The 24113-nt window shown below is 48.5% G+C and overlaps 1 protein-coding gene across 3 annotated transcripts in view; it reads left to right on the top strand.

The window, feature by feature from the left end:
* R3HCC1L (R3H domain and coiled-coil containing 1 like) overlaps window positions 1-24113 on the top strand; it is an 866695-nt gene that overhangs the window by 797592 nt on the left and 44990 nt on the right. For all 3 annotated transcript variants that reach the window (XM_078643564.1, XM_078643562.1, XM_078643563.1), the window contains exon 6: window positions 11837-11932. In XM_078643564.1, coding sequence (XP_078499690.1) covers window positions 11837-11932 — 96 coding nt within the window. The remainder of the gene's footprint in view (window positions 1-11836; window positions 11933-24113) is intronic.

Here is a 24113-nt window from a genome sequence, read left to right as displayed (position 1 = left end):
AGGTATGCAGACAGGAGATGTTACAACCACAGTTAGATGATACCACGGGGCTGCTCTCCATTATATTCCCTGTGGGGAATGTGAACAGGGGTTTTGAGGTGTTATCCTTAATGTGTGACCTAGGCAAATCTGTAAATGATTGCATCAGTATGGATTCCTGAGAATGTAAAGTTTCATCCATAGTGTTTGTATTATTGGTGGTATGCATGGATAAATTAGGAAAACACATATCTGGGGTCAGGGAGAGTCGTCTCTCAGTGTTCTGAATAGCGTCCGCCACTACGCTTATCGTTTTTTGCAACATGATATCAATGGCGGTTATAGTGGGTAATGGAGTACTCACTGTTTTTAATCTCGTCGTTGATCTCGTTGCCATTGGGGTTTTCTGTACTTTGGTCATCCTTGAACTATGAGCTTATACCCAAGTGCCTTTTGTTAGATATGTAGATTTATCCTGGTACCGGTGGTCTCACGATGTAGATTTAAGGGGGGGTGGACCAGCCCGGCCACTACAGGCTTCGGAGGGCCACAGAGGGCCCGCCCTTTGCCCGGGCTTAGCCCCGGCGCGTCCCGTGCGCGTCCTCGTGGGAGGAGGGACCTGCCGGGGCTTTATGCGCCGCCTGGCGCGCTGGTGGATGTCGTCGCCGCCTCCCCCTGGAGGCTGCTGGGAGGTGGAGTCCGACCGGCGGAGCCAAGCCCGGCCGGTCGGCGAGTCAAAGTGGCGGAGCCAAGCCCGGCCGCTGCAGGGAAAGGTGCGTGTCCTCTTCGTTCAGGGCGTCACTCTTGCAGATTAGTCAACTGCTGGGCTCTGTGGAGTTCAGGGGACTCGGCCCCTGCCGGGGCTTTATGCGCCGCCTGGCGCGCTGGTGGATGTCGTCGCCGCCTCCCCCTGGAGGCTGCTGGGAGGTGGAGTCCGACCGGCGGAGCCAAGCCCGGCCGGTCGGCGAGTAAAACAAAGTGGCGGAGCCAAGCCCGGCCGCTGCAGGGAAAGGTGCGTGTCCTCTTCGTTCAGGGCGTCACTCTTGCAGATTAGTCAACTGCTGGGCTCTGTGGAGTTCCATACTGCATACTGACTCTTATTCTGTGTCTACCATATTCCAGCTATCTACAGAGGTCCCATTGTCTTTTTGTTTGTGATTCTGCGCCAGAGCAGGGTGCACCCTAGGACACTGATGATGATGATGATGGGGAGGATGGCCTCTTCCCCTTCTCTTTACAATGATGGTTCCTTATACTTTGATTTGCAAAATGACAATGGCTTTATACCTCCCCTGAGACAGTGCTCGACTCGCTATATGGGCCACCACTGGAAGAAAGTGCCTCATTTGAAGTGGTGGTATGGAGGGCAGCCAAACATCTGGAAGTGCAACTACCCTCCACTAAGAAAATGATAAGTTCATTATGTGAAAGACAGTGGCAGCCATTGTGATCAATATCATTTTTTTTGTTTGAATGTTTTTATTGTTATTTCAACATATAGTAACAATACAGAGCTGTATACGGTACAGGGCGAGACAACAATAATCAATAGGAATCACAGTCAGGAGCAGATATAGTGAGAGATTTGTATGGTGCCACCAACTCGGGGCTCATCCAGTGTCGCTGTGGAGAAAGGGAATGGAGGGCTTAGGGGAGTAAAAAACAGTTGTGGTGACATTTAATAGCCTTGCCTTGCATTTCCCACCAGTGTGAGCCGTCCCCATCTATGGCCTCCCCCAGCCACCCTCCAGGATAATGGAAGCCTCTGGAGGCCGAGGAAGCGACTCCTGTGCATGTTAATGTAAGTGTGGTCTGCGCTAGTCGCAGGAGCGTGGCTAGTGGGGTGGTACAGGGAAGGGGTGCCACCAAGGGCCATAAAGTGTCCGGTCCGGGCCAGTCCCGGGTTGGTCAACGCGCATCAGTGGCGTGTTAGGAGGAGGGATGTAAAGGTATGTCCCACTTGTTTCTAATGCATAGGGAGGTAGGTAAAATCTCGATACGCCGTGTGTTGTGTCCCTCATTGCCACTTGGCCATTCGTGGTCTGGTTGCAGCAATGTCACTGCCGTCCCATGAGCTCTGGTATATGAACTGGTGAACCGGGGAGAGAGGAGGAGGGGGGGGAGGGAGTGGCTGGGTGTGGTCAGCTAGGTCAGCGGTATGTTTCACGTGGTGCCATGGGGATGGCGTAGCAGGAGCGGGTGCCAGGGAGGGCAACCAGTATATCGGTCGGTGGATGTCCTCAGTGTGTAGTGGGGGGGGGGCACGGGGAGTCCTACAGGAGGCGCAAGGCGTTGGAACGGCATGCAGGGCATCTCCTCATTGGCCAGGGTGCGGCCAGGCCGTTAGCGGGATGAACGTCATTTCAAGGGGGTGCACGGGGGATGGACGAGAGGCGTCAGGGCCGTCATGTGCGTCGGTGTGATCCTCTATCGTGTCCCCATCCCTCCCGGGGGAGTTGGCGGGTGTGTGATCTCCCAGTGGGTGTCTGTCGCTGTGAAAGGCGCTGAGCATGTCATCCCATAGTGTTGCTATTGGGAACTGTTGCAATCTCGCCGTCTCCTCGTTGTGTAGGACTATGCTTTCCGCCCTTGCCCATGTGTCTAGAGAGGTGCGCCAATGCTGTATCAGGGGTGGGGTCGCGCGTTTCCAATTTTTAGTGAGGAGTCTCTTGGCCGTAATGAGGCCCAGATCCCAGAATCGGGAGTGGACTTTGTTGAGGGCGGTCCTCTTATAGAGGCCCAGCAGGCATGTCTCCCATGTATGTGGTAACGGCATAGCCGTGCAACGGTCGAGGATCAGTAGCACTGAATGCCAGTATGGTCGTATCCGCGGGCAGAGCCATAACATATGTAGCAGATCCGCTCCGTTCAGTGCACACCTGGGGCAGCCAGCTGAGGTACCCGGGAAATATTGGTTGTGTCTGTCTGGTGAGAGGTATGCCCTGTGTAGCACGTAAAATTGTATCACCTTGAAGCGTGCAATACGAGGGATGTTTTTGGGGCTCGCGAGCACCATCATCCACTCCTTGTCTGTCCAGTCCCTTCCTCTGTCGATCGCCCATTTAGCTCGTAGGGGTTGTAGGGTATGTTGCGTGTGGGTCAATAAGGCCTGAGTCAACCAGTGTACCACGTGCGCACCATCCCCCATGACATGGAGGAGTTGTATCAGTTGATGCGTGGGGGGCTCAACCGTGATGTTACCCCATCTTCGGGTGTATGCCGCTACTTTGGATGCGTGTTGCAAGAATTGACCCGCTGGGATGCCCGTGTCGTCAGCCAGCGTCTCAAAGGGAATCAGGGCGCCATCGGCATACAAGTCCGCCATGGTTTCAATCCCCGAGCTCGTCCAATGTTCCAGCGCAGCTTCCGTGACTATGGTAGTCACTTTAGGCGTGCCCAGGAGTGGGAGTGCTGGGGCGTAAGGTGTTACGTGTTTGGTGAGCCGCACACTTCTGTGAAAGCATTTCACCGCCACGTCCACATGTAGCTGTGGTCGGTGTTTCGTGCGTGTTAACGGGTGGAAGACCGAGTGTATCTGCAGGAGGGTGAGCGAGTCTTCGTGTGGGGCCGTATCTGCCAGGTTCCTGCCCGAGAGCCAGGCGGTCACCCACTGGAGCTGCGCCGCTAGGTAGTATAGTTCCAGATGCGGCACCGCAAGGCCGCCCGCCTCAATTGGTGCGTAGAGCTTATTTAGCGCCACCCTGGGTCGTCCAGCATTCCAGATCAGATCCCTGAGGATAGATTCTAAGTCTTTGAACGTACGGGCTGGGACATATACCGGTGTATTGGCAAAGTAATAGAGAAGCCTGGGTAACACTATCATCTTAGTCAGTGTGATCCTGGCCGGGACAGTGAGCGGGAGGGTCTTCCAAAAGGAAATTTGCGACCTGATGGATGTGATGGCGCGTGTCAGGTTGCCATCTAAGATGTCCGGGTGTGTTCTGTATACATAGATGCCAAGGTATTTGAACACGGTGTCATGCCATGGCAGTAGTTCCCCGCCGATGTTAAGTCCTGGGTTCGGGACGTCGGGCGCAAAGGAGTATGCTCCCGACTTCGCCCAGTTCACTCTGAGTCCAGACATGGTTTCAAAGGTCTGGAATATGTCCGAAAGTCCCTGTGGTAAGTTCGTGAGGTCTCTGAAGTACAGTAATAGATCGTCAGCGTACAGCGAGACCACATGTGTGCCGTCCGCTAGTGGTATGCCCCAGTTCGTCCCACTTCCACGCAGGATCTCAGCAAGAGGTTCGATTGCCAGCGCGAAAAGTAGCGGGGACAGCGGGCAACCCTGTCTGGTGCCCCGTCTGACTCTTATAGTGTCCGAAAGTAGCTTGCCCGTGCGGACGCGCACTTCCGGGCTCCTATATAGCAGGCCGACCATTTCGATGTAGTTATCGCCCAGGTCAAACTTGTTCAGTACCTCCCGCAAATATGGCCATTCGACCGAGTCGAATGCCTTTTCGAGATCGAGAATTAGGCATCCCGACCTTGGCCAGTCCCGCACCGCATATTCCTGCACCCGAAACAGTCTCCTGATGTTGTGGGACGTGCACCTTGTGGGCACGAAACCGTTCTGGTCACTGTGTACCAGGGACGGCACCAGTGGCGCCAGTCGTCTTGCCAGGGAGGACGCCAGGATCTTGTAATCCGTATTTAGGAGTGCTAGAGGTCTGTATGAGCCGAGGAGCGCGGCGTCCCGGCCGGGTTTGAGAAGCGACACCAGTGTCGCCTCATTCATGGATGTGGGCAGGGCAGAGTCATCCAATGCCGCCGAATACAGTTTAAGGAGCTCCGGGATCAAGATGTCGGAGCAAGCCTTATAGTATATAAGTATATGCGATCCTGGAAACAGCAAGATCGCAGAGAAGCTGGTAAACAAACAATTGTCATCTTACCTAGAAAGCAACAACCTCTTAGCGGTCTCCCAGACAGGGTTCCGTCCAGGTCAGGGCACGGACATCGCCCTCCTGGCAGCGGTAGAGAAGGCCAGAAACATTCTGGACACAGGAGGATCAGTGGCAGTGATCCTCCTGGACCTCAGTGCGGCCTTCGACACTGTAGACCACCCAACCCTAATCCATCGACTGGGAAAGATCGGACTAAAGGGTACAGCCCTGAAGTGGTTAGAATCCTTTTTATCAGGACGATCCTTTCAGGTGCGGGAAAATGACAGCTGCTCTTCCACCTTCCCCCTCCGGTGCGGAGTACCACAGGGCTCATCCTTGAGCCCTACGTTGTTTAACGTATACATGGCCCCACTGGAGAAGAGGGTCAGTTCGTTTGGCGTGTCAATTATCAACTACGCCGACGATACTCAATTGGTCGTAACCCTCTCACATCCCCACCACGCCCCATCGGATCTCCACAGCTGCCTCTCCGAGGTCCTCCGATGGATGAACCTCTCTTCACTTAAACTGAATGGGTCCAAGACCGAGATCCTCTTGATGGGCCACAAGGGGCTCTCTTTACCATCTCACCTCTGGCCTAGTTGCCTAGGTGACCCTCCGACACCTAAGGAAGAGGTCAAAAGCCTTGGTGTGTGGATTGAGAAGGATATGAGCTTCAAAACCCAGGCTAAAAAAACGGCAGGGACATGTTTTGGGCTACTCAGGGCCTGCAGGAAGGTCTTCCCCCTGCTCCCGGAGACTGCAAGGAGGCTCCTCATTCAGGGCCTAATCCTGGCAAGGTTAGACTACTGTAACTCCATTTACCTGGGAGCCCCCGAAGCCACCTTGAACTCACTACAAAAAGCCCAAAACGCCGCAGCCCGCCTACTCACGAGCACACCAGGAAGATCTTCCGCCAGGCCGGCTCTTAAATCCCTCCACTGGCTTCCAGTCAGAGAAAGGGTCGTCTTCAAGGCCCTCTGCCTAGCCCACAAAACCATCAATAATAACGGCCCCCCCCTCCTTAAAGAACTCCTAATCCCATACAAAGCGGAGAGAGACCTCCGGTCCGGTGCAGAAAATCTTATCGTAGTCCCGAGAGTCAGAAAGGCCAAGACCGGTGGCCGTCGCTTCTCGGTTCACACGGCAAAACACTGGAACCAGTTACCACGGAAACTTAGGATAGAACCGAACTACCTCCAGTTCAGAAAAACCTTAAAGACCCTCCTTTTCCCGCAGACATAAGCTTTTCAGACAGCTGAAACCCTTGGAGAATCAGGTCAGCGCTTGGATGCTCTCTGAGTTACTACGCGCTTTACAAAACCATTAAATAAATAAATTAAATAAATTCAGCCGGGAGGCCGTCCGGTCCGGGTGCTCTACCGTTCGAGAGGGCAGAGATGGCGTCGCGTAGTTCGTCTGCCTCCAGTGGCGACCCAAGGTCGTCCTGCTGGTCTGCCGTGAGGGCGGGAAGCATGAGTCCATCGAGGTAGTCGGCAATGTTAGGGTGCGGGTTTGAGAGACGTGACTCATACAGTGCTCGGTAGTGCGCTATGAAGGCGTCATGGATCTTCGCTTGGGTGTACACCGTAGTGCCAGTGGGCAGGTGTATCGCAGTGATGGGGGACGTTCGCTCCTCGCGCTGTATTAGCCAAGCCAGCAGTTTGCCAGGCTTATCACCAGTGTGATGTGTGCGGGCCGAGTGTGTCGCATAGTTAACATGCTTCAGGCTGTCCATCAGTTTGTCATGTTCCGCGCGTGTTTCCAATAGTTTGGCGTCATCGCCGTTGGTCGCTTCTTGCTCAGCCTGCAACAGGCCTGTTTCCAGACGTGTGAGGTCAGCTTCTGTGCGGCGGCGTAAGAGGGCCTGTGTGCCCAGGCATTGCCCTCTGAGGACCACTTTAAATGCGTCCCATTCGATCTGCGGGGATGACGCCGTGCCAGTGTTGTCCTCAAAATACTGCGCTGTCTGTGCACTAATGGAGCTTCGGAAATGGCCATCTAGGAGCAGGTCAGGTTGGAGCCGCCAAGTGGGCACTGGGGGTCGTGGGCAGTCCCATGCTATACTCAGAGTGTGGGGATTGTGGTCTGAATGCGTGCGGCCCATGTAGCAGGTGTCTATGACGTGTGGCAAAATGTCTCCAGTGACCATGTATCTGTCTAACCTCACATGGAGAGCGTGTGCCCCAGAGTAGTACGAATAGGCCCTGGTGTGCGGGTTGTGGCTACGCCAAGCGTCTCGCAAGCCCCATTGTGTGGACCATGCCTGGAGGGTGTCTGCAGTAGTCTGTGCGTGTGAGTTGGGCGGTGGGGGGTGCGAACGGTCCAGGGTCACGTCCAGCGTGCCGTTATAATCTCCACCCAACACCCATGGGACACCATGCCAGGGAGCTAAAGTGGTGGACAATTGTGCCAGGAAAGTCGCCAAGCCTGTGTTGGGTGCATATACCGAGGCCAGCACCAGTGGGTTCCCGTCCAACCTGCCACGGACCACCACAAACCTCCCTCCGGGGTCTATGTGTGTGTCCGACATCGCCCAAGGTGTGCCCGGTCTGACCCACACTAATGATCCCTTGGCGTATGACGAATGGCGCGTGGCGTATAGTTGTCCCCACCATCGGCGGCGCAGGGTGCTAACTTCCGGGTCACTGAGGTGCGTCTCCTGTAGGAGGGCAATCTGTACGTGACGGCGCTTGAGATGGGAGTATATTTGGTAGCGTCGGGATGGCGTGTGCATGCCCCTGACATTCCATGTGCATATCTTAATGGCAGACATTACAGCAATTCGATATCAGTCCTCACCCCGCCTCCCCGTCGCCGCCCCTCGTGTCCCACATGATCATCAAACAACTCGCCCCAGCACCACACCACAGCAGCCTCCCCGTGACCACAACTCCCAACAATGAAAGGGGGGGAGGGGGTAAGGGTACAAAAAAAGGGGAAAACAGTGAACCTTCGAACTTGGTGAACATATAGAATACCAAAAGGTCGGGTGCGGGACATGCTCCCGTCCATACTCTCAAGGAGAGTAACCATATCTAAGACTGAAGGGGGTAGGTGTGCAAAGTGCACCCTGATCGTGGTAGCAAACCAACAATGTCTGTTCATGGAGATTCTCCACCCACCCGGTGAATGTTTGGCAGCACAAAAAAAAAGAAAAACGGAGGTGGGGAAGAAGAAAAACATCTAAGTAACTGCGGGGCCCCACGCATACATGCACCAAGTCTCTATACGTTACGTGTCCCAGGGTGGTAGTGTCCAGGAGCAGCTTCTCCGGGCGTGGATGCTAGCCGGGGGCGGGCGCCGGTGACATTTCCGGGGGTCATTAGCGCCACAGGGGTCTCCAGGTGAGCATGCAATTCTCAAGCAAAATGCAGGGCTAGCGCTCACACCCGGCATGGCGCGTGTGCATGTCTAACCATTCTTCCATGCCCGTGGAGGCGTCGTCTGAGCCGTGTCCCTTATCCCTGTGGCGCGCTCAGCCGATATAGTCCGCCGTCTGGGGCGTGACGTCTGGTCTTTCCTCCGAGCCTTGTGAGTCTGGAATGCCATAGATGGCTTCTTCGTCGCTGGGAGGGTCTTGCTGGCTGCCTCCCGCCGTCTCACTCTGTACTGGGGAAGAGCTCAATTCCATGACCAGACGAAGGGCGTCTTGCTTCTCCTGCTGTCGGGTGTCCTCCGGTGGGGTTGTCCTCGCTGGTCCTCGCGGAACAGATCGTGACCTCCGGCGTGGTCTGCGCCTCCTCCGGGCGTTTCCGTTCTGCCTCCTGGGCGCAGTGCCTGCCATGGTCCCGGGGTCCGTGCCCATGCCGCTGTCCAGCCATGCCTCCACCTCTGTCGGGTCAGTGAAGAAGTGGGTGCGTTCTCCAGCTACCACCCTCAGTTTCGCAGGAAACAACAGCGAGTATTGCAGGCCCTGTTGCCTCAGGCGTTTTTTCACCTCCAGGAAATCGTGTCGCCGCCTCTGCACTTGAATAGTGTAGTCCGGGAAGAACATCACTGACGCGTTCTCAATCCTGATCTCTTGGAGCTTGCGCGTTTCTCTCAGGATGGAGTCTCTGTCCCTGTAATTCAAGATACGTAGCAGCATGGGCCTCGGGTTAGAGCCTGTCGCCAGTGGTTTGGTGGGAACGCGGTGTGCACGTTCAATCACAAAGTGTGGGGACAACGAACCCTCCGGTAGTAGGTCGCGCAGCCATTGTTCCATGTGCTCCTCCGGGTGTCTCCCTTCCCATTTTTCCGGAACGCCTACAAGGCGTACGTTGTTCCGTCGCGCTCTGCCTTCCGCGTCCTCCGCCCTATCCTCCAAGAAGTCCACCCTGTTCAGTAGGTCTTGGATGTGTTTGGTCGATTGGCTGACCTGGGGTCGGAGTCCCTGTACATCATTTTCCAGGGATACAGTGCGGTCCACCAGCTTCTTGTGATCTGCTTTCAGGTGCGTCAGATCAATGACCACTCCATCTATTTTTGAGGCCAATGAGGTGCGTGTCAGTTGGATGGATTCCTCCAGACGCTCCATCGCCGCCAACATTGTGTCCAGCTTCGCCGCCGTTTGATCTGGGTCAGAGCCCTTCCCGGATTTGTCCATCTTGCCTTTAGGTATGGTCCCACTGTTCCCGGTTCGGGTCCTGATTCCAGTAGACATCTGTGCCAGGGCGCGAGTATTACCTCAGCAGTGAGGGCCGTGCCAGAGGGGTGTGATAAAGTTCGAGTCCGTGGGCGTCCTGGCAGGGCACGGCGCGGCGGTGGTCCCCCGACTCCGGGCCCCAGTACTCGAGCAGCACAGGTGGATCGCCGTTGCTGCGCGGTAGCGGATCGTAGGGACGTTGTCGTTACAGGCGGCTTCTCGGGATCCGGCACATCTCGTGTGGAGTCGTCGGTGAAGGGGGTGTCATGGCTGCCTCACTCTCACGTCCGTCGCACTAGGGTCGCTCCCAATCCCCTGCGGTCGGACCCTTTCTTCGCGGCCCGTCAGACAGCGCACGAGGTAGCGCCAAGGGCAGTCGCCAGCGTTCTCGGCCTCAGCCGCCTGCAGTGCCCAGGTCCCCGATGTTCTTCTCCAGCCAATTGGCCTGTCCGCCCTATCCACGGGGCAGCGGTCGCTTCTGGGCGGCGTGCGGGCTATTCGTCTAGTGCCTGCTCTGGTGGGGGACTGCCCCCTCGCCCTCAGGGCCTCAGCTGCTCTACCAGTGTTTCGCGGCGTCAGGGTCAGTAGAGGGCACAGGGTCAGTGTCCACAGCGGCTGGCGAAGCTTTGTGTGGGGCGAGGCCAGTGAGCGTGGCCAGCGCCGCAATCCCGCCGCGTAGGCCTCTCCCTCGGGCCTGCCAGTGTGTGTAGAGCCCCGGGTTGGTCAGGGCATTCCCCGGGCGCCAAGACAGCATGCGCGGCCCACCGGGAGCAGGTCTGGGGCGCTGGTTCCAATCAGGGTCGGTGGGGCACCTCAGACGCCGTCCGGCCCCGTCAGACGTCACTGTGGATCGGGCAGTCGGGCCCCTCCGCCGCAGTAGTCACTAGTGGCGGCCGGCGAGCGCCTCCGGCTCCAGTCCTCACCCCCACTCAGGCCCTCAGCGCTCACCTTCTCAGGCCGTCCGCACGGTGGCCACCCCGACGAGGTGGCTGGCTCCGCTGACCCCAAGTCCTAGCGTCCCTGCCGGTTCCACGTGGTGGCTCAGTGCTGGTCAGTTGCGCGGGCGGCTGCAGTGCCTGTTTGTGCAGGCCCTGTGTCCGCAGTAGACAGTGAGGGGTACGACTCGTGATGGCCAGTGCCTCCGGTGCCTCGTGCAGGCCTCCCTGTCGTGTGCGTCTCTTCCCTGCGGTCAGTGTCGCGTGCGTGGTCTGTTCCGGCCCTCCGGGCCTAGCAGCAGTTGTGGAGCCCCGGGCTGTCGTGGGCACAAGCCGGGTGTGGAGGCGGCTTGCGCGGCTGTTTTCTAGTGCTGCCCTCGGTGCGGGCCGGGAGCACCGATCGTCCCCAAAATTGGCAGGGAGACGGGTGACCGCCCTCCACGCCGGCGCCGGCAGGTTTCGCTGGCCGTGGCTCGCGCTGGACAGGATTAATGCACCGGGTGGGGAAGCTCAGCGCGGAGCTCTACCCGGAGGCGTCCATGTCGTTCGCGTGCGTAGCCACGCCCCCCGTGATCAATATCATGAATATGACGTAGTTGCTTCATGGATTGCGGGTTTGTTGTAACCGCGAGCCCTGTGACATCAGGCCATCTGACGTGTCTATTTCGTAAAAGCCTGGATCATTTGAATTTTGCAGTTTGTGCTATATTAAAAGCACAAGAATATATCTGTTTTTTCCAGACATCCATTACCTAAATTATAAGGTTGAAAATAGGGATTTTTTAGACCTCTTGAATTTGAAGTCAATAATTATGATCAGTTTTCTATGAGGAGTAAAGAGCAAAACATATATACAAATGTGTTGGTATTAGGTATCAATATGGTGGCAGTTCCTCCTACACATGTATGTCCGTAAAGTAAGGATTCTAGATTGTTTGTATGATCTAAACTGTTTTCTTGTTAGGCGGAGTCCTACTCTGTGGGTGGACTCAGAGTTGAGAGGAGGAAGGAATCAGATGGGCGGGAGGGTGAGAGGGTGAGAGGTGAGGGGTCGAGTGCCAACAGTGTGTGTGTTTGTGTGTAAGGTTCCAATGTTATTGTAATTCTATGGAAATCAAATTAATAAAAAAACGTATGAAGAAAAGTGCTTACACGGTGACATGCAATCAGTTTGGCGTCTTTTCATAGTTTTCTGACCATTATTCCACAAACTTGCTGCAAGTAATTTAATTATATGTCAGTTTATTAGCTTTTTCAAACTGGGAAGTTTATTTTATTTAGTACAATTAAATATGTATAACGTAACCTGTGGGATAAGAATTGAAGAAATGGTTTTCTTGTGGATTTATTATTATGGAAAGTTCATATAAATTGTAATCCAGGACGACTGTTACACTTTCGCCCTCCAGCTCGTGATGCTCTGTCCAGTATTCATCCCATGGTCAAGGTCCGTCCACTGTCTCAAGCAACCAGATCTGCCAAGACCAAAGCCAGAGCCAGTGCCGGTAAGTTTAGAAATAGGGTTGCATTTATTTTTATAAGAATAACTAATGACATTTTGACGTGCTATTTTTATGCCCCCTGCCTTGATGAGTTTTAGTCACCTTGGTCATAAAGGAATACAGTCCTGGCACTTAGTAGTATCACACAGTTGAAGAAATTTAAATCAATTGGTTCTTGAACATCGGTTCCTGAAACGTATTTCGGTGGAATTTAAACCTTTGATGCCTTTTGATGGGGGTAAATTTGTAAGGACAGACGAGCACATTTATTTAATCCTTTGTGTCTTCCACAAGTTGGAGTGAGCACCTAAAATGTTCGTCAGCAATTGCAGCTACCATAAGAGACTAGTTATTTCTTTTTTGGTGATGTATTTGTGATATATATCCATTAGGCATTTAGCAACATATCCAAGAATAGGTTCTTGGCGGAATGTCTATTTTTTTATAAATATTAAATCCTCCCTTTGAGTTGTTGGTCCGTCATTTGTTCAAAATCTAAACCGTGTTTACTACGCTTTCTTGGCGCCCTGCTCGTAGGGGCGAACGCCTGCAGAACACAGTGTTGCTTCTTGACCTATTTTTGGTAAATTCTGGTTCATCTGTTTCTGAGTCCATGTGAAGGACCGTAGCAGGAGAGGCTCTAAAATGGTAGTTGACTCAGTGGCAGCTCACAGGGGTGTTTTTATTTAAAGGTATGTAGTGTTCTGTGGTGCGCTGGACTGAGGGGCATTTTCAGTTAAGGATGGATGACTCCTTAGCAGAGGCAATGGAATAGAGCCCGTCATTCACAATCAATCAATTTTATTTGAGTACGGAACTCTGTGGTGGTCCTCATAAACTGGGAAAACCAATGACACGATAATACAGATTCTATTTTGATATTAAATTGAACACAGAAAATGTTCATACCCAACAAGGCATCAGCAAGTCCTAAGTGAAATCCAACAATATAAAAAATCTTCAGATTAAAACATAGCAATATAATATAAGGTACAAAATGATTAAAAATATCTTTAATGTCCTTAGTGCAAAAATGTAGGAAGTAAATAACCTAGGATACAAAACAAGTATCAGCAGTTGCTCCCTACATACCTAATGATACTTACTACATGTTAAGAAACACTTAAAAAAGTTACAAATTCTATGGCAGCACATTTCATTTGACGGCTTATAAAGAGAATCAATTAGTGCTGAGGCCGAAATAATAGCTGTAGACATATTGGTCTCATCTATTTTCGTCGCCACAATAATAATGCTGGGCAAGTAAATAATCATTAACAACGACAGAGGCTGTCCAATACCCCTGAACCAGGGACAAATTATAGTAACACCAAACAAAAGGTTCAGGTACACAATTTCAAGAACAAACTACAAATTAAAACTACAAAATTGTCATTCAAATAAACAAAGAGGAGAAGAAGACAGAAAGAAAGAAGCCTATATTTCAAACCCAATTCAGAAAAGTATTAATAATTTATTAGACATATAATTTTCAGATAAAAACACATTACAAATCCAATAAAAACGCTCATTAACAAGGGTGTTGGCAGAACTAAGGCAACAAATTCATATCGCCAAACACGTGGCTAACATACAAACATTGTATCTATAGAAAGAACAACAAAAACAAATATAATGTGTCTTTCACAGTGTGTGGCCACCGAATGCGTCAACGGCGTTTCGACCGCTGGATGACTCTGCGGTCATCATCAGGACAGACAGTGGTTTGAGCGTTTTCAATAACAGTATTAAAAGAAGACCATTAAAAATTTGAAAGGTAGATGCAGTAAGTTAAAATTTTTCATAGGTCCTCATAACGAAAATTAAGGACAGATAAAAATCAACTCGTGTGGAACTATATTTTCGTTATGGCAGGAAATCCAAATAGAGCCTTAAGTTGTATCCCAGCGTTTGCCCAATCAATCGGCAGAAGTTCGCAGGTCAGACAAGATATTTTCCAGCGCTGGATAGATACAATGTTTGTATGTTAGCCACGTGTTTGGCGATATGAATTTGTTGCCTTAGTTCTGCCAACACCCTTGTTAATGAGCGTTTTATTGGATTTGTAATGTGTTTTTATCTGAAAATTATATGTCTAATAAATTATTAATACTTTTCTGAATTGGGTTTGAAATATAGGCTTCTTTCTTTCTGTCTTCTTCTCCTCTTTGTTTATTTGAATGACAATTTTGTAGTTTTAATTTGTAGTTTGTTCTTGAAATTGTGTACCTGAACCTTTTGTTTGGGCAATTAAATAACACATGATTAACATCTTGAAGGCCATTATTACACAAATTACAAATTGGTGATGTACCATACCATTTAGACAACAAAGGATTTAAAGGTAGCCAGAAACAGCGCACTCCATGGGGCAGGTTCCAAGAGATATAGGCCTCTACTTTATTGATCATACAGGAATCAATGACCGGATGGATACCCCTCTTCAGCATGCAGGCTTACCTAGCCCTTGTGAAACTTGATTCCCAAATGACCTGTTTCAAGATGGCCCGTGATTGGTGAAAAGCAGGGACTGATCTAATTGCAACAAATCAATCGCAGTATTAAAAATTTCTAAACATGAATGACTGTTCTTTTAAACATTCTAAAAAAAATTTCCGAAGTAAAAATCTCAATGTACCAGGATCACCCTTTGCCAGACCTAGGACCCAATGCACTATCCCCGCGAGACCCTGTCCCAGGTAGTTCTCAATCCAAATTCTAACCTGAGGGCGGCCGTGAAATATGCAGAATTAACTGAGGCTAAACTTCTTAAAATTCGGCCTTCTGTTTCATTTAAAAAAAAAACATTTCCCTACATCAATGAATTTCATACCATACAACAGGGAAGTTGGGATTTTTGCACGAAACACCTCCAATAAAAGTGCAAAGTGACTTTTACCGGTAGACCTATAAAGAGAACCCAAGCTTTTCCTCTCAATGCTGGCTTTAGAGATGTAATTTTCTATATGGGCTTTATCACTTAGGTTACCACACACTATTTTTCCTAAAAAGGTATAGGATTTTGCAAGTTACAATTTTTGCATACACATAATTTTACTTTTTAGATTTTTTGTATTTCTTTTTTATTTTTTATTGAGTGTAGATAGCAGACAAAGTAGACACGTTAAACATGGTATAACACAAAGAACACATATTCATAATACCCAAATTCATATTTCAGTAGACAATAGATTTACATGTAATATAACCAGCATTCTAAAAAAAAGACATTACTTCCCTAATATCCAAATCTATATTTCAGTGGACAATAAATAGATTCATATACAATATAGCTAGCATTCTAGAAAGCCCGAAACAGGGAAGAAACATTTTGGGAACTACCCTCGATTCACCAAAACAGGAAGAAAAGAAGTCCCATGTCACTTCATTACCCAAACGGATAGCCTGCCTTACACGTTCTCATCTGCACATGCAATTCGAGCATAGCCCTCCCAAGTTATCTTAAATCTATGAAGCCCCCTATCCTTTTTGCAAATGCCTCTTCAAATTGGTAGGTCTGGGCCAACTTGGAGAGCCATTGTCCCACTGTAGCCACCTTCTGAGATCTCCAGTTTTGCAACACCAGAGATATAGCTACTGCAATAGCAGCAAAGACAAAATATTGCCTATATTTTGGCAGCTGGCTAGTTGCATGGGAAAAGCCAAAAAGGGCAAGCGGTGACATACAATCACTAATAGACCTGAACACCTCTTCCCAGAAATGACATAGTTTGTGACATGTCAAAAATATGTGTATCCAATCGCCTGCCCCCACACAGTTACGTATAAAACATTTGTTTGAAAGTGCAGAAAACCATTTGTGTAGTCTGAGGGGAGTATGATAGACCAACCACCTTGAAAGAAAGGACATCCTCTTAAAATTCACCGCCCTCTGCCTTATTCCCAAATTCGCATCCTTGTTGCCATGCCTTTATATTGAACCAGCAGTTTGTTTCCTGAGCAATTTTTAAAAGCATTGTCTGAATGAGATTCTAGTTCGAGCCCTGTCGTAATAAACTGTACCAATTACCAATACCGCTTAAATTCAACTCTAGGGCTGCTTTCAGAATTATTCTTTCCCTCTCGTTGATTATTTTATACTTGTTCTTGAGGAAACAAATTATCTGTCTCAAACTTAACCAGAAATCCACCCTCTGAGGTACACAATGCAATGTGAATGCCTCCCATGATATAAAGTTGGTACCATTGTGGAAATCACCAATGTTTACAAAATCCTAGCCTATTATAGGACTGCAGTAGATTTTGTGGAACCTGGAGCCCCCCACTACTACAGTCTTTAAGGGGAGTAAATGCATGGCACAATGGAATGTTGTAAGCTTTATGAAACCGTTGTATACGGTTAGCAATAGTAATCACCACCTTATACCTTGTTTTTTTGGGTAGCTTTGTGGTGCGCAGAAATGCTGGTAGCCTAATTGCACTTTCTATTAGCATCAGATTCAGTAAAAAGTTATCGAATTTCGTGGCAGGAGCCGCCAGCTGCGTTAGTAAACTAACCAAAGAAACTTGGTAGTAGGTATGTAGGTGATGAAATGCAAGTCCACCCTGCTCCACGTCTAGTAACATTTTGTCTACTGCGTTAAAATAAGAAATCTGTATTTTTTTTAAATTCTTTTTATTATTAAGTTGCAAATCAGGGCAAGCATACAGACAATTAGAATCATTATTGGCCATGATTACATCAAAAGTTGCAGAGTAACACCTCACAGTGATAATGTGTAACGTTATTAAAACGATTATATCCACGACATCCCGTATTCGCCCCTCCCTCATCAGTACATTCCTACTATATAGAGACATCTTCCACTGTAATGTCTGGTGGCTCACAGATATTTCCTCTAAACCTGTTCCAGGCCCCCCACACCTTTTCCCACTTCTGAGGGCACCCACGGTGAACAAAGACTGCTCTCTCCGCTATCATTGCCTCATCCATGTCTTTACACCACTTCTGTAGTGTTGGCAGAGCCTCAGCCCCCCATAACATAGCAATATTGCGTTTCGCCAGCACCATACCCAACATAACCCAGTCTTGTTGTTGAGTTAAGGCATTTGACTCCCACACATTCAGCAGGCAGCGTCGCGGCTCTGGCAGAACCGAGATGTCTATTGCTTGTGAGATTGTGCGCTTTATTTTAATCCAGTATGCCGCAATGTATGTACAGTCCCAAATAGTGTGGTAAAACGTGCCCTCCTCCCCGCATTTGCGTAAACAATACTTATGTGGGGCCGCCCCCATCACAAAAAGCATTGATCTGGTGTAATAAGTGCGATGGAGTACCTTAAGTCGGACCAATCGAAGCCTGGAGGGTATCGCCGTCTCACGGGGGAATGACAGAGTTTCTTGCCATTCAGATTCATCGAGGTCACCCACATCTCGAGACCAGGTCTGTTTTAATTTGGACGTTGGGTCTGGCAAATTGTTAATTAGTTTGCGGTATGTCAAGGATGTCGCCCTACTTATCATGTGTTCTGTCAGAAGTCTATCCTCCAGTGGGATGGACTCCTGCAAGGAGGTACCTGGAGGTATGACCAGACCTGCAAGTATCTAAAGTGTTCAGTCTGTGCCATACCATACTGTGTTTGCAGCTGTGTAAACTCGACCACCTCTCCCTTCTTCCAAAGATCACCCACCGTAGAGATACCTATATTATCCCAGTTTTGGAACCCTTTGCTTTTGCCAAGGCAGCCCAATCGTTGTGAGCCCCATAACGGTGTCATTTGCGTAATAGTTGCCACCACTTAAGGCGGGCCTGCGCTTGGTACCAAATACATATTGCATGCTCCGTTGGGCCAAGCAAATCAGTGGGTCTGCGGCGACTGTAGAGATTTCCCATCAGTCCCCTATCCTCCAAGTTTTTTCTGTCTGCATGGTATGCCAGTTCAGTCTGCGGGGTGTGCAACCAAAAATGAATGAGTTTAAGATGCGCTGCCCAGTAATAAAGCTCCACATTTGGAAGCGCTATTCCTCCGTCATACCAGCTGCACATTAGTTTATCCTGGGCAATCTGCGCTGGTTTGCCTCCCCACAAAAGACCAGACACCGCCGCTGCTATGGCCTTGAAGTAGCCTGGTGGAACCGGAAATGGTGTGTTTTCAAGCACATACAAAAATCGCGGGAGCGCCATCATTTTGTATAAGGCTGCCTTTCCCAACATCGTGAGGGGGAGGCTCCGCCATACCCGTACATCACGCTTAAAACGGTCTAGTTGAGGCTTCAGATTTCTCGCATAGAAGTCATTTGGATCAGGTGTAACGTAGATGCCCAAATATTAAAAGGCTTCATCAGTGATCCGCAGTGGACAGTCCACAGGCAAAAGCGGGGAGGGGGAACCGACAGTACATACAGAACGGACTGAGCACAATTAATCCGATATCCAGACACTCTACCAAACTTCTCACAGACATTCAATAATTCAAGGATTGATTTCCTTGGTGAGGTAAGGTATAACAACACGTCGTCAGCATATAGTGATAAATACTGTGATCTTCCGAGCACTCAAAAAAAGTCTTTATATGGTTTTCACTATGTCTTTTAATGTCCAATGTTCCTCCAATTCAATCCAATTTTCATCAAATGATTATTTGCAGCCAACGCACGTTTCGTCAAGTCCGTTCAGGACTAGTGACTTCCTCAGGGCTGCAACCCAAATACACACAGTCAGTCTTGAATTACACTCTTTAAAAGTAACATGAACTTAGTATATACATTTTCCAATATGATCTAACTATTAATCATGCTTAATAGTTCCTACGACCTCAAATTGGGTCCATACGTTTTTCCAAATAATAACAATTCGGTTATATAAAGAAGTGCCAAATATACCAAAACCGTGTTAGCCACATTGTTCTAATACAAATCATTCATATTACAAAACATCACAAACTGCAATACATATGAGTCATATGCAAAAAAATTGTTATATGGGGTAAAAGGTTATGGCCCCTGATAACACCCTTAGCTTACAGGTTCTCTAATATTTCACAAAAAATCACCTGTCTAAAACTCACCTATTCCCAAATGAATCCACACTCTATTCGATCAAATGTAGTGAACTCGATAGTTGTCAGGTATTTGTTCTATTCGTAAAAAATATATATCTCCCCATCTATAAGTGAAAATAACAAATACCGCTGTCAAGAACTAAATACACGATGCTACACTAATCAAATAATGGCCATTCCAGGTCCAATGTAAGCAGTATAATTGTAAATAAACCGCTAGTAACACTCACCAGATTGTAACGGGTTTAATATCTCGTATTCTAAATTCCAACATCCAAATAGATTATGGTCCAAAAAGTCGCAGATTGACCAAGTCACTACCTAAAGTAAATGCACAGCGCAATCAGTACTCTTGATTCAACATATAGCAACTTTGACAGAGTATCTACAAACTACATGTATCGGTAGCCTGTCTCTCACCTTATACTTCTATGTCACTGTATCCGTTTATTACTAAGTCTTCTCTTCTTCCTTGTATTCTTAAATAGTTAGTGCACGTGTCCGTGTCTGGTAAGAAAAAATATAACAGGATACTTGTAAACTTTGAAGCCACTATAGTAAGCCACTACAAAGTCATGTTCTAATCGCGTGCTCACCCTCAGTAAGTCCGGAGTATTCCGACTCTGGCGTTCAGCACGGGTGCCATCTTGGAGTGGCAATTTGTAGTAGAAAAACAAGGGCGCCATCTTGTAGTGTCCAACTAAAGTACTAAGCGCCGGTTCCATCTTAGAGTGATAGTTTCAACTAATACCTGTAGGCGCCATCTACTAATGGGTTCGAGTTACCCTTTTAGTATCCAACACTAGTGTCTAGCGCGAGTACTCTATTGAGTTATTTATATACGTGTAGGCGCCATCATATAATGGGTTTAATTTAACGTGAACCCTTCTAACGGATTCACAACATAATCAGTATCCCGTTATAATTATCTCACTACAATTGAAGACCATAATTGTTAGGTCATATGGTAGTTAGTCGGTATCCATATTAACCAGATCGTGTATTATTATTGACAAGGTCGCGCGTGCAGCCCCGGACCTCGTGTTGTAGTTAGTCGTCACTATTATTAATACGATCCGAACTATTGGGCTAGTTGCCCGTAAAGTCTTGGTTTCTTTTTCATTCTCGCAATATAATTGGAATTATTATAACATCTAATTATAGTCTAGTTCGGATCGTATTAATAATAGTGACGACTAACTACAACACGAGGTCCGGGGCTGCACGCGCGACCTTGTCAATAATAATACACGATCTGGTTAATATGGATACCGACTAACTACCATATGACCTAACAATTATGGTCTTCAATTGTAGTGAGATAATTATAACGGGATACTGATTTTGTTGTGAATCCGTTAGAAGGGTTCACGTTAAATTAAACCCATTATATGATGGCGCCTACACGTATATAAATAACTCAATAGAGTACTCGCGCTAGACACTAGTGTTGGATACTAAAAGGGTAACTCGAACCCATTAGTAGATGGCGCCTACAGGTATTAGTTGAAACTATCACTCTAAGATGGAACCGGCGCTTAGTACTTTAGTTGGACACTACAAGATGGCGCCCTTGTTTTCTACTACAAATTGCCACTCCAAGATGGCACCTGTGCTGAACGCCAGAGTCGGAATACTCCGGACTTACTGAGGGTGAGCACGCGATTAGAACATGACTTTGTAGTGGCTTACTATAGTGGCTTCAAAGTTTACAAGTATCCTGTTATATATTTTATTTTTTCTTACCAGACACGGACACGTGCACTAACTATTTAAGAATACAAGGAAGAAGAGAAGACTTAGTAATAAACGGATACAGTGACATAGAAGTATAAGGTGAGAGACAGGCTACCGATACATGTAGTTTGTAGATACTCTGTCAAAGTTGCTATATGTTGAATCAAGAGTACTGATTGCGCTGTGCATTTACTTTAGGTAGTGACTTGGTCAATCTGCGACTTTTTGGACCATAATCTATTTGGATGTTGGAATTTAGAATACGAGATATTAAACCCGTTACAATCTGGTGAGTGTTACTAGCGGTTTATTTACAATTATACTGCTTACATTGGACCTGGAATGGCCATTATTTGATTAGTGTAGCATCGTGTATTTAGTTCTTGACAGCGGTATTTGTTATTTTCACTTATAGATGGGGAGATATATATTTTTTACGAATAGAACAAATACCTGACAACTATCGAGTTCACTACATTTGATCGAATAGAGTGTGGATTCATTTGGGAATAGGTGAGTTTTAGACAGGTGATTTTTTGTGAAATATTAGAGAACCTGTAAGCTAAGGGTGTTATCAGGGGCCATAACCTTTTACCCCATATAACAATTTTTTTGCATATGACTCATATGTATTGCAGTTTGTGATGTTTTGTAATATGAATGATTTGTATTAGAACAATGTGGCTAACACGGTTTTGGTATATTTGGCACTTCTTTATATAACCGAATTGTTATTATTTGGAAAAACGTATGGACCCAATTTGAGGTCGTAGGAACTATTAAGCATGATTAATAGTTAGATCATATTGGAAAATGTATATACTAAGTTCATGTTACTTTTAAAGAGTGTAATTCAAGACTGACTGTGTGTATTTGGGTTGCAGCCCTGAGGAAGTCACTAGTCCTGAACGGACTTGACGAAACGTGCGTTGGCTGCAAATAATCATTTGATGAAAATTGGATTGAATTGGAGGAACATTGGACATTAAAAGACATAGTGAAAACCATATAAAGACTTTTTTTGAGTGCTCGGAAGATCACAGTATTTGTTTGAACCATTGGTTTGTCTTGGAGACTGTGGTAACCAGTCTCCCACCTCTTCCTGAGCACCTTTTTTACTTATTGCTTTACTACTGATACCTGGACTCTGTGCTGTGCGCTCTTCTAAACCGTTACCATCAATTGTATAGCATATAGTGATATCCAGTCTTCCCAGACATCAGTCCACCAGAGGCCTCGAATAGAGTGGTCCCACCTGATCCATGCCGCAAGAGGCCCTAAAATTAGCGCGAATAATAGAGGGGACAGCAGGCATCCCTGCCGTGTTCCCAGAGCAAGTGGAAAGTCCCTAGAGATGTGCCCATTTGCCGCCACATGTGCTAGTGGATTATTGTAGAGCAGCTGGACCCAGGCACAAAATTTGGGGCCGAAGCCCAAGTGCTGCAGCACCGTGAACAGGTACGGCCATTCCACTGTGTCAAACGCCATACTTGCGTCCAAAGAGAGGATGACTGCGGGCTCCTGTAGGTAGGATTTCCGGGCCATCACTGCGTATAAGCGTTGCAGATTAAGTGCCGTGCTACGCTGGGGCATAAACCCGGACTGGTCCGGGCCCATCAGGGATGAAAGGTGTGGAGTCAGCCGCATAGCCAATAACTTGGCCAGTATCTTGGGTTCCGCATTAATTAAAGATATGGGGCGGTAAGAACTACAGTCCGCTGGGGGTTTGCCCGGTTTGTGTATTGCTATGATTGTGGCCAGCCGCTGATCGCGTGGCCGCTCACCAGCCTGAAGACTGTCCCGGAACATGCCCAAGAGGTAAGGGGCCAGTGTTTGCGCAGACCTCTTATACAATTCAATTGGGAGTCCGTTAGGTCCCACCGCCTTACCCGACGCGAGTGAGCAAATGGCCGTCTGAAGTTCGTCGACCGATATATCTGCCTCCAGAAGGAGGGCTTCCTCAGACGTAACGTGTGGCATGGCTATATCCTTTATATATACGCATGTGCCTCCTCAACCGAGAACGCGGTGCGGGGGGCATATATCTGTTCAAAATGATCTGCCAGGGTGTCTACTATATCTGCAGGGGACGTTACCATGGAACCCGCGGTCGTGCGTAGTTGTGCAATCACTCTATTCACTTTTTTTTTTTTGTCTAGCCAGGCTAACATTTTTCCGGCCTTATCCCCCAGCTCATATACCCTGTGACGCGTGGCTTGGAGGCTGTCCATGGCCATCTCCCTCTGATATGCCACGAATGCACTTTGTTTAAGACATACGTCTTGTGCAAGGTGGGGCGTCGGGTGAGCTGCATGCTGTGCCGCTACATCATCCAATTCAGCCTCGAGTCTGTCCAATTCATCCCTTTTTCCCCGCTTATGTCCTGTGATCGACACTATTGCTTGCCCTCGTATAACCACTTTATAGACCCCAACACCCCTAGATCCGGAGGTGAACTCGGCGTGAGCCACCATTTTATACCCCCATCTATCCATGGACTTACAGGCGGTTCCCACTAGGTGCGTCTCCTGGAGGAGGGCTACTTCAGGTGCACATCGCTTTAAGTATTGTAATACCAGGCTTCTCTTCATCTTATCCCCCAGTCCTCTCACATTCCAGGCCAGAACAGTCAGTGGTGCCCCTGGGGCCAGGTGAGTCAGTTATGGAATAGTGCCCTGCTGGGTGTGTGGATACATATGTGTTAAAGTCAAGCGGTAACGTGGTAACGCAATATCCAGTCATACAACCTCTGTGCGTCATAACCATTTACTGCAATAGTCGTGCCCTGAAAAACTGCCAACATAAAACAAAATGGAACTGTAGCAATACCCCATTCCCCAAACCCCTTACCCCCCCTCCCTGCCTCCCTGCCCGGCGGATCCAGAACTACCCGCCACCCCAACTGAGCAGAGTGCTTAAAGTCCCAAACAGTCCACATTACTCGTGGAGAAAGTGGGGTGGTGGGGGGGGAGGGGTTTGAGTCTTCCGTTACCTGTACATGGCCCCCCTATCTGATAGTCTCTGCTCTGTGCCGCTGCTAATAGTGCAATAGTTTGCTACTGTGGGGGACACTTTCCCAAAATCAGACTGTTTTACCTCAAAGGTCTGGGCCCCAGACCCCACGAACGTAATGTTCCATTTCGTCGGCGCCCCTATGCAGAAGCGTACAGCAGGGATTCCGATACACGAGGAGCACCTCGAGTGTATGGTCGCCAACACCTTTTCCCCACTCCGCTCTCCGTAGGAGTCTAACAATTCGTGGTCTCTGAAGTTTCACCATTTCGTGCATCCTCAGTTCTCATCAATATCCATTCTGCGTAGCAGCTCGGTTCCTTGTCCCTCTAGCCGGCCTCCATCCTTCCAGCCAGTCTCTCGCCTCACCTGGTGTGTCGAAAAACCATGTTTTCCCTTCCGATTCAATACG

The sequence above is a fragment of the Lissotriton helveticus genome, chromosome 5_1 (assembly GCF_964261635.1).
Source record: "Lissotriton helveticus chromosome 5_1, aLisHel1.1, whole genome shotgun sequence".
Lineage (NCBI taxonomy): Eukaryota > Metazoa > Chordata > Amphibia > Caudata > Salamandridae > Lissotriton > Lissotriton helveticus.
This window is presented reverse-complemented; position numbering and strand designations above follow the sequence as displayed.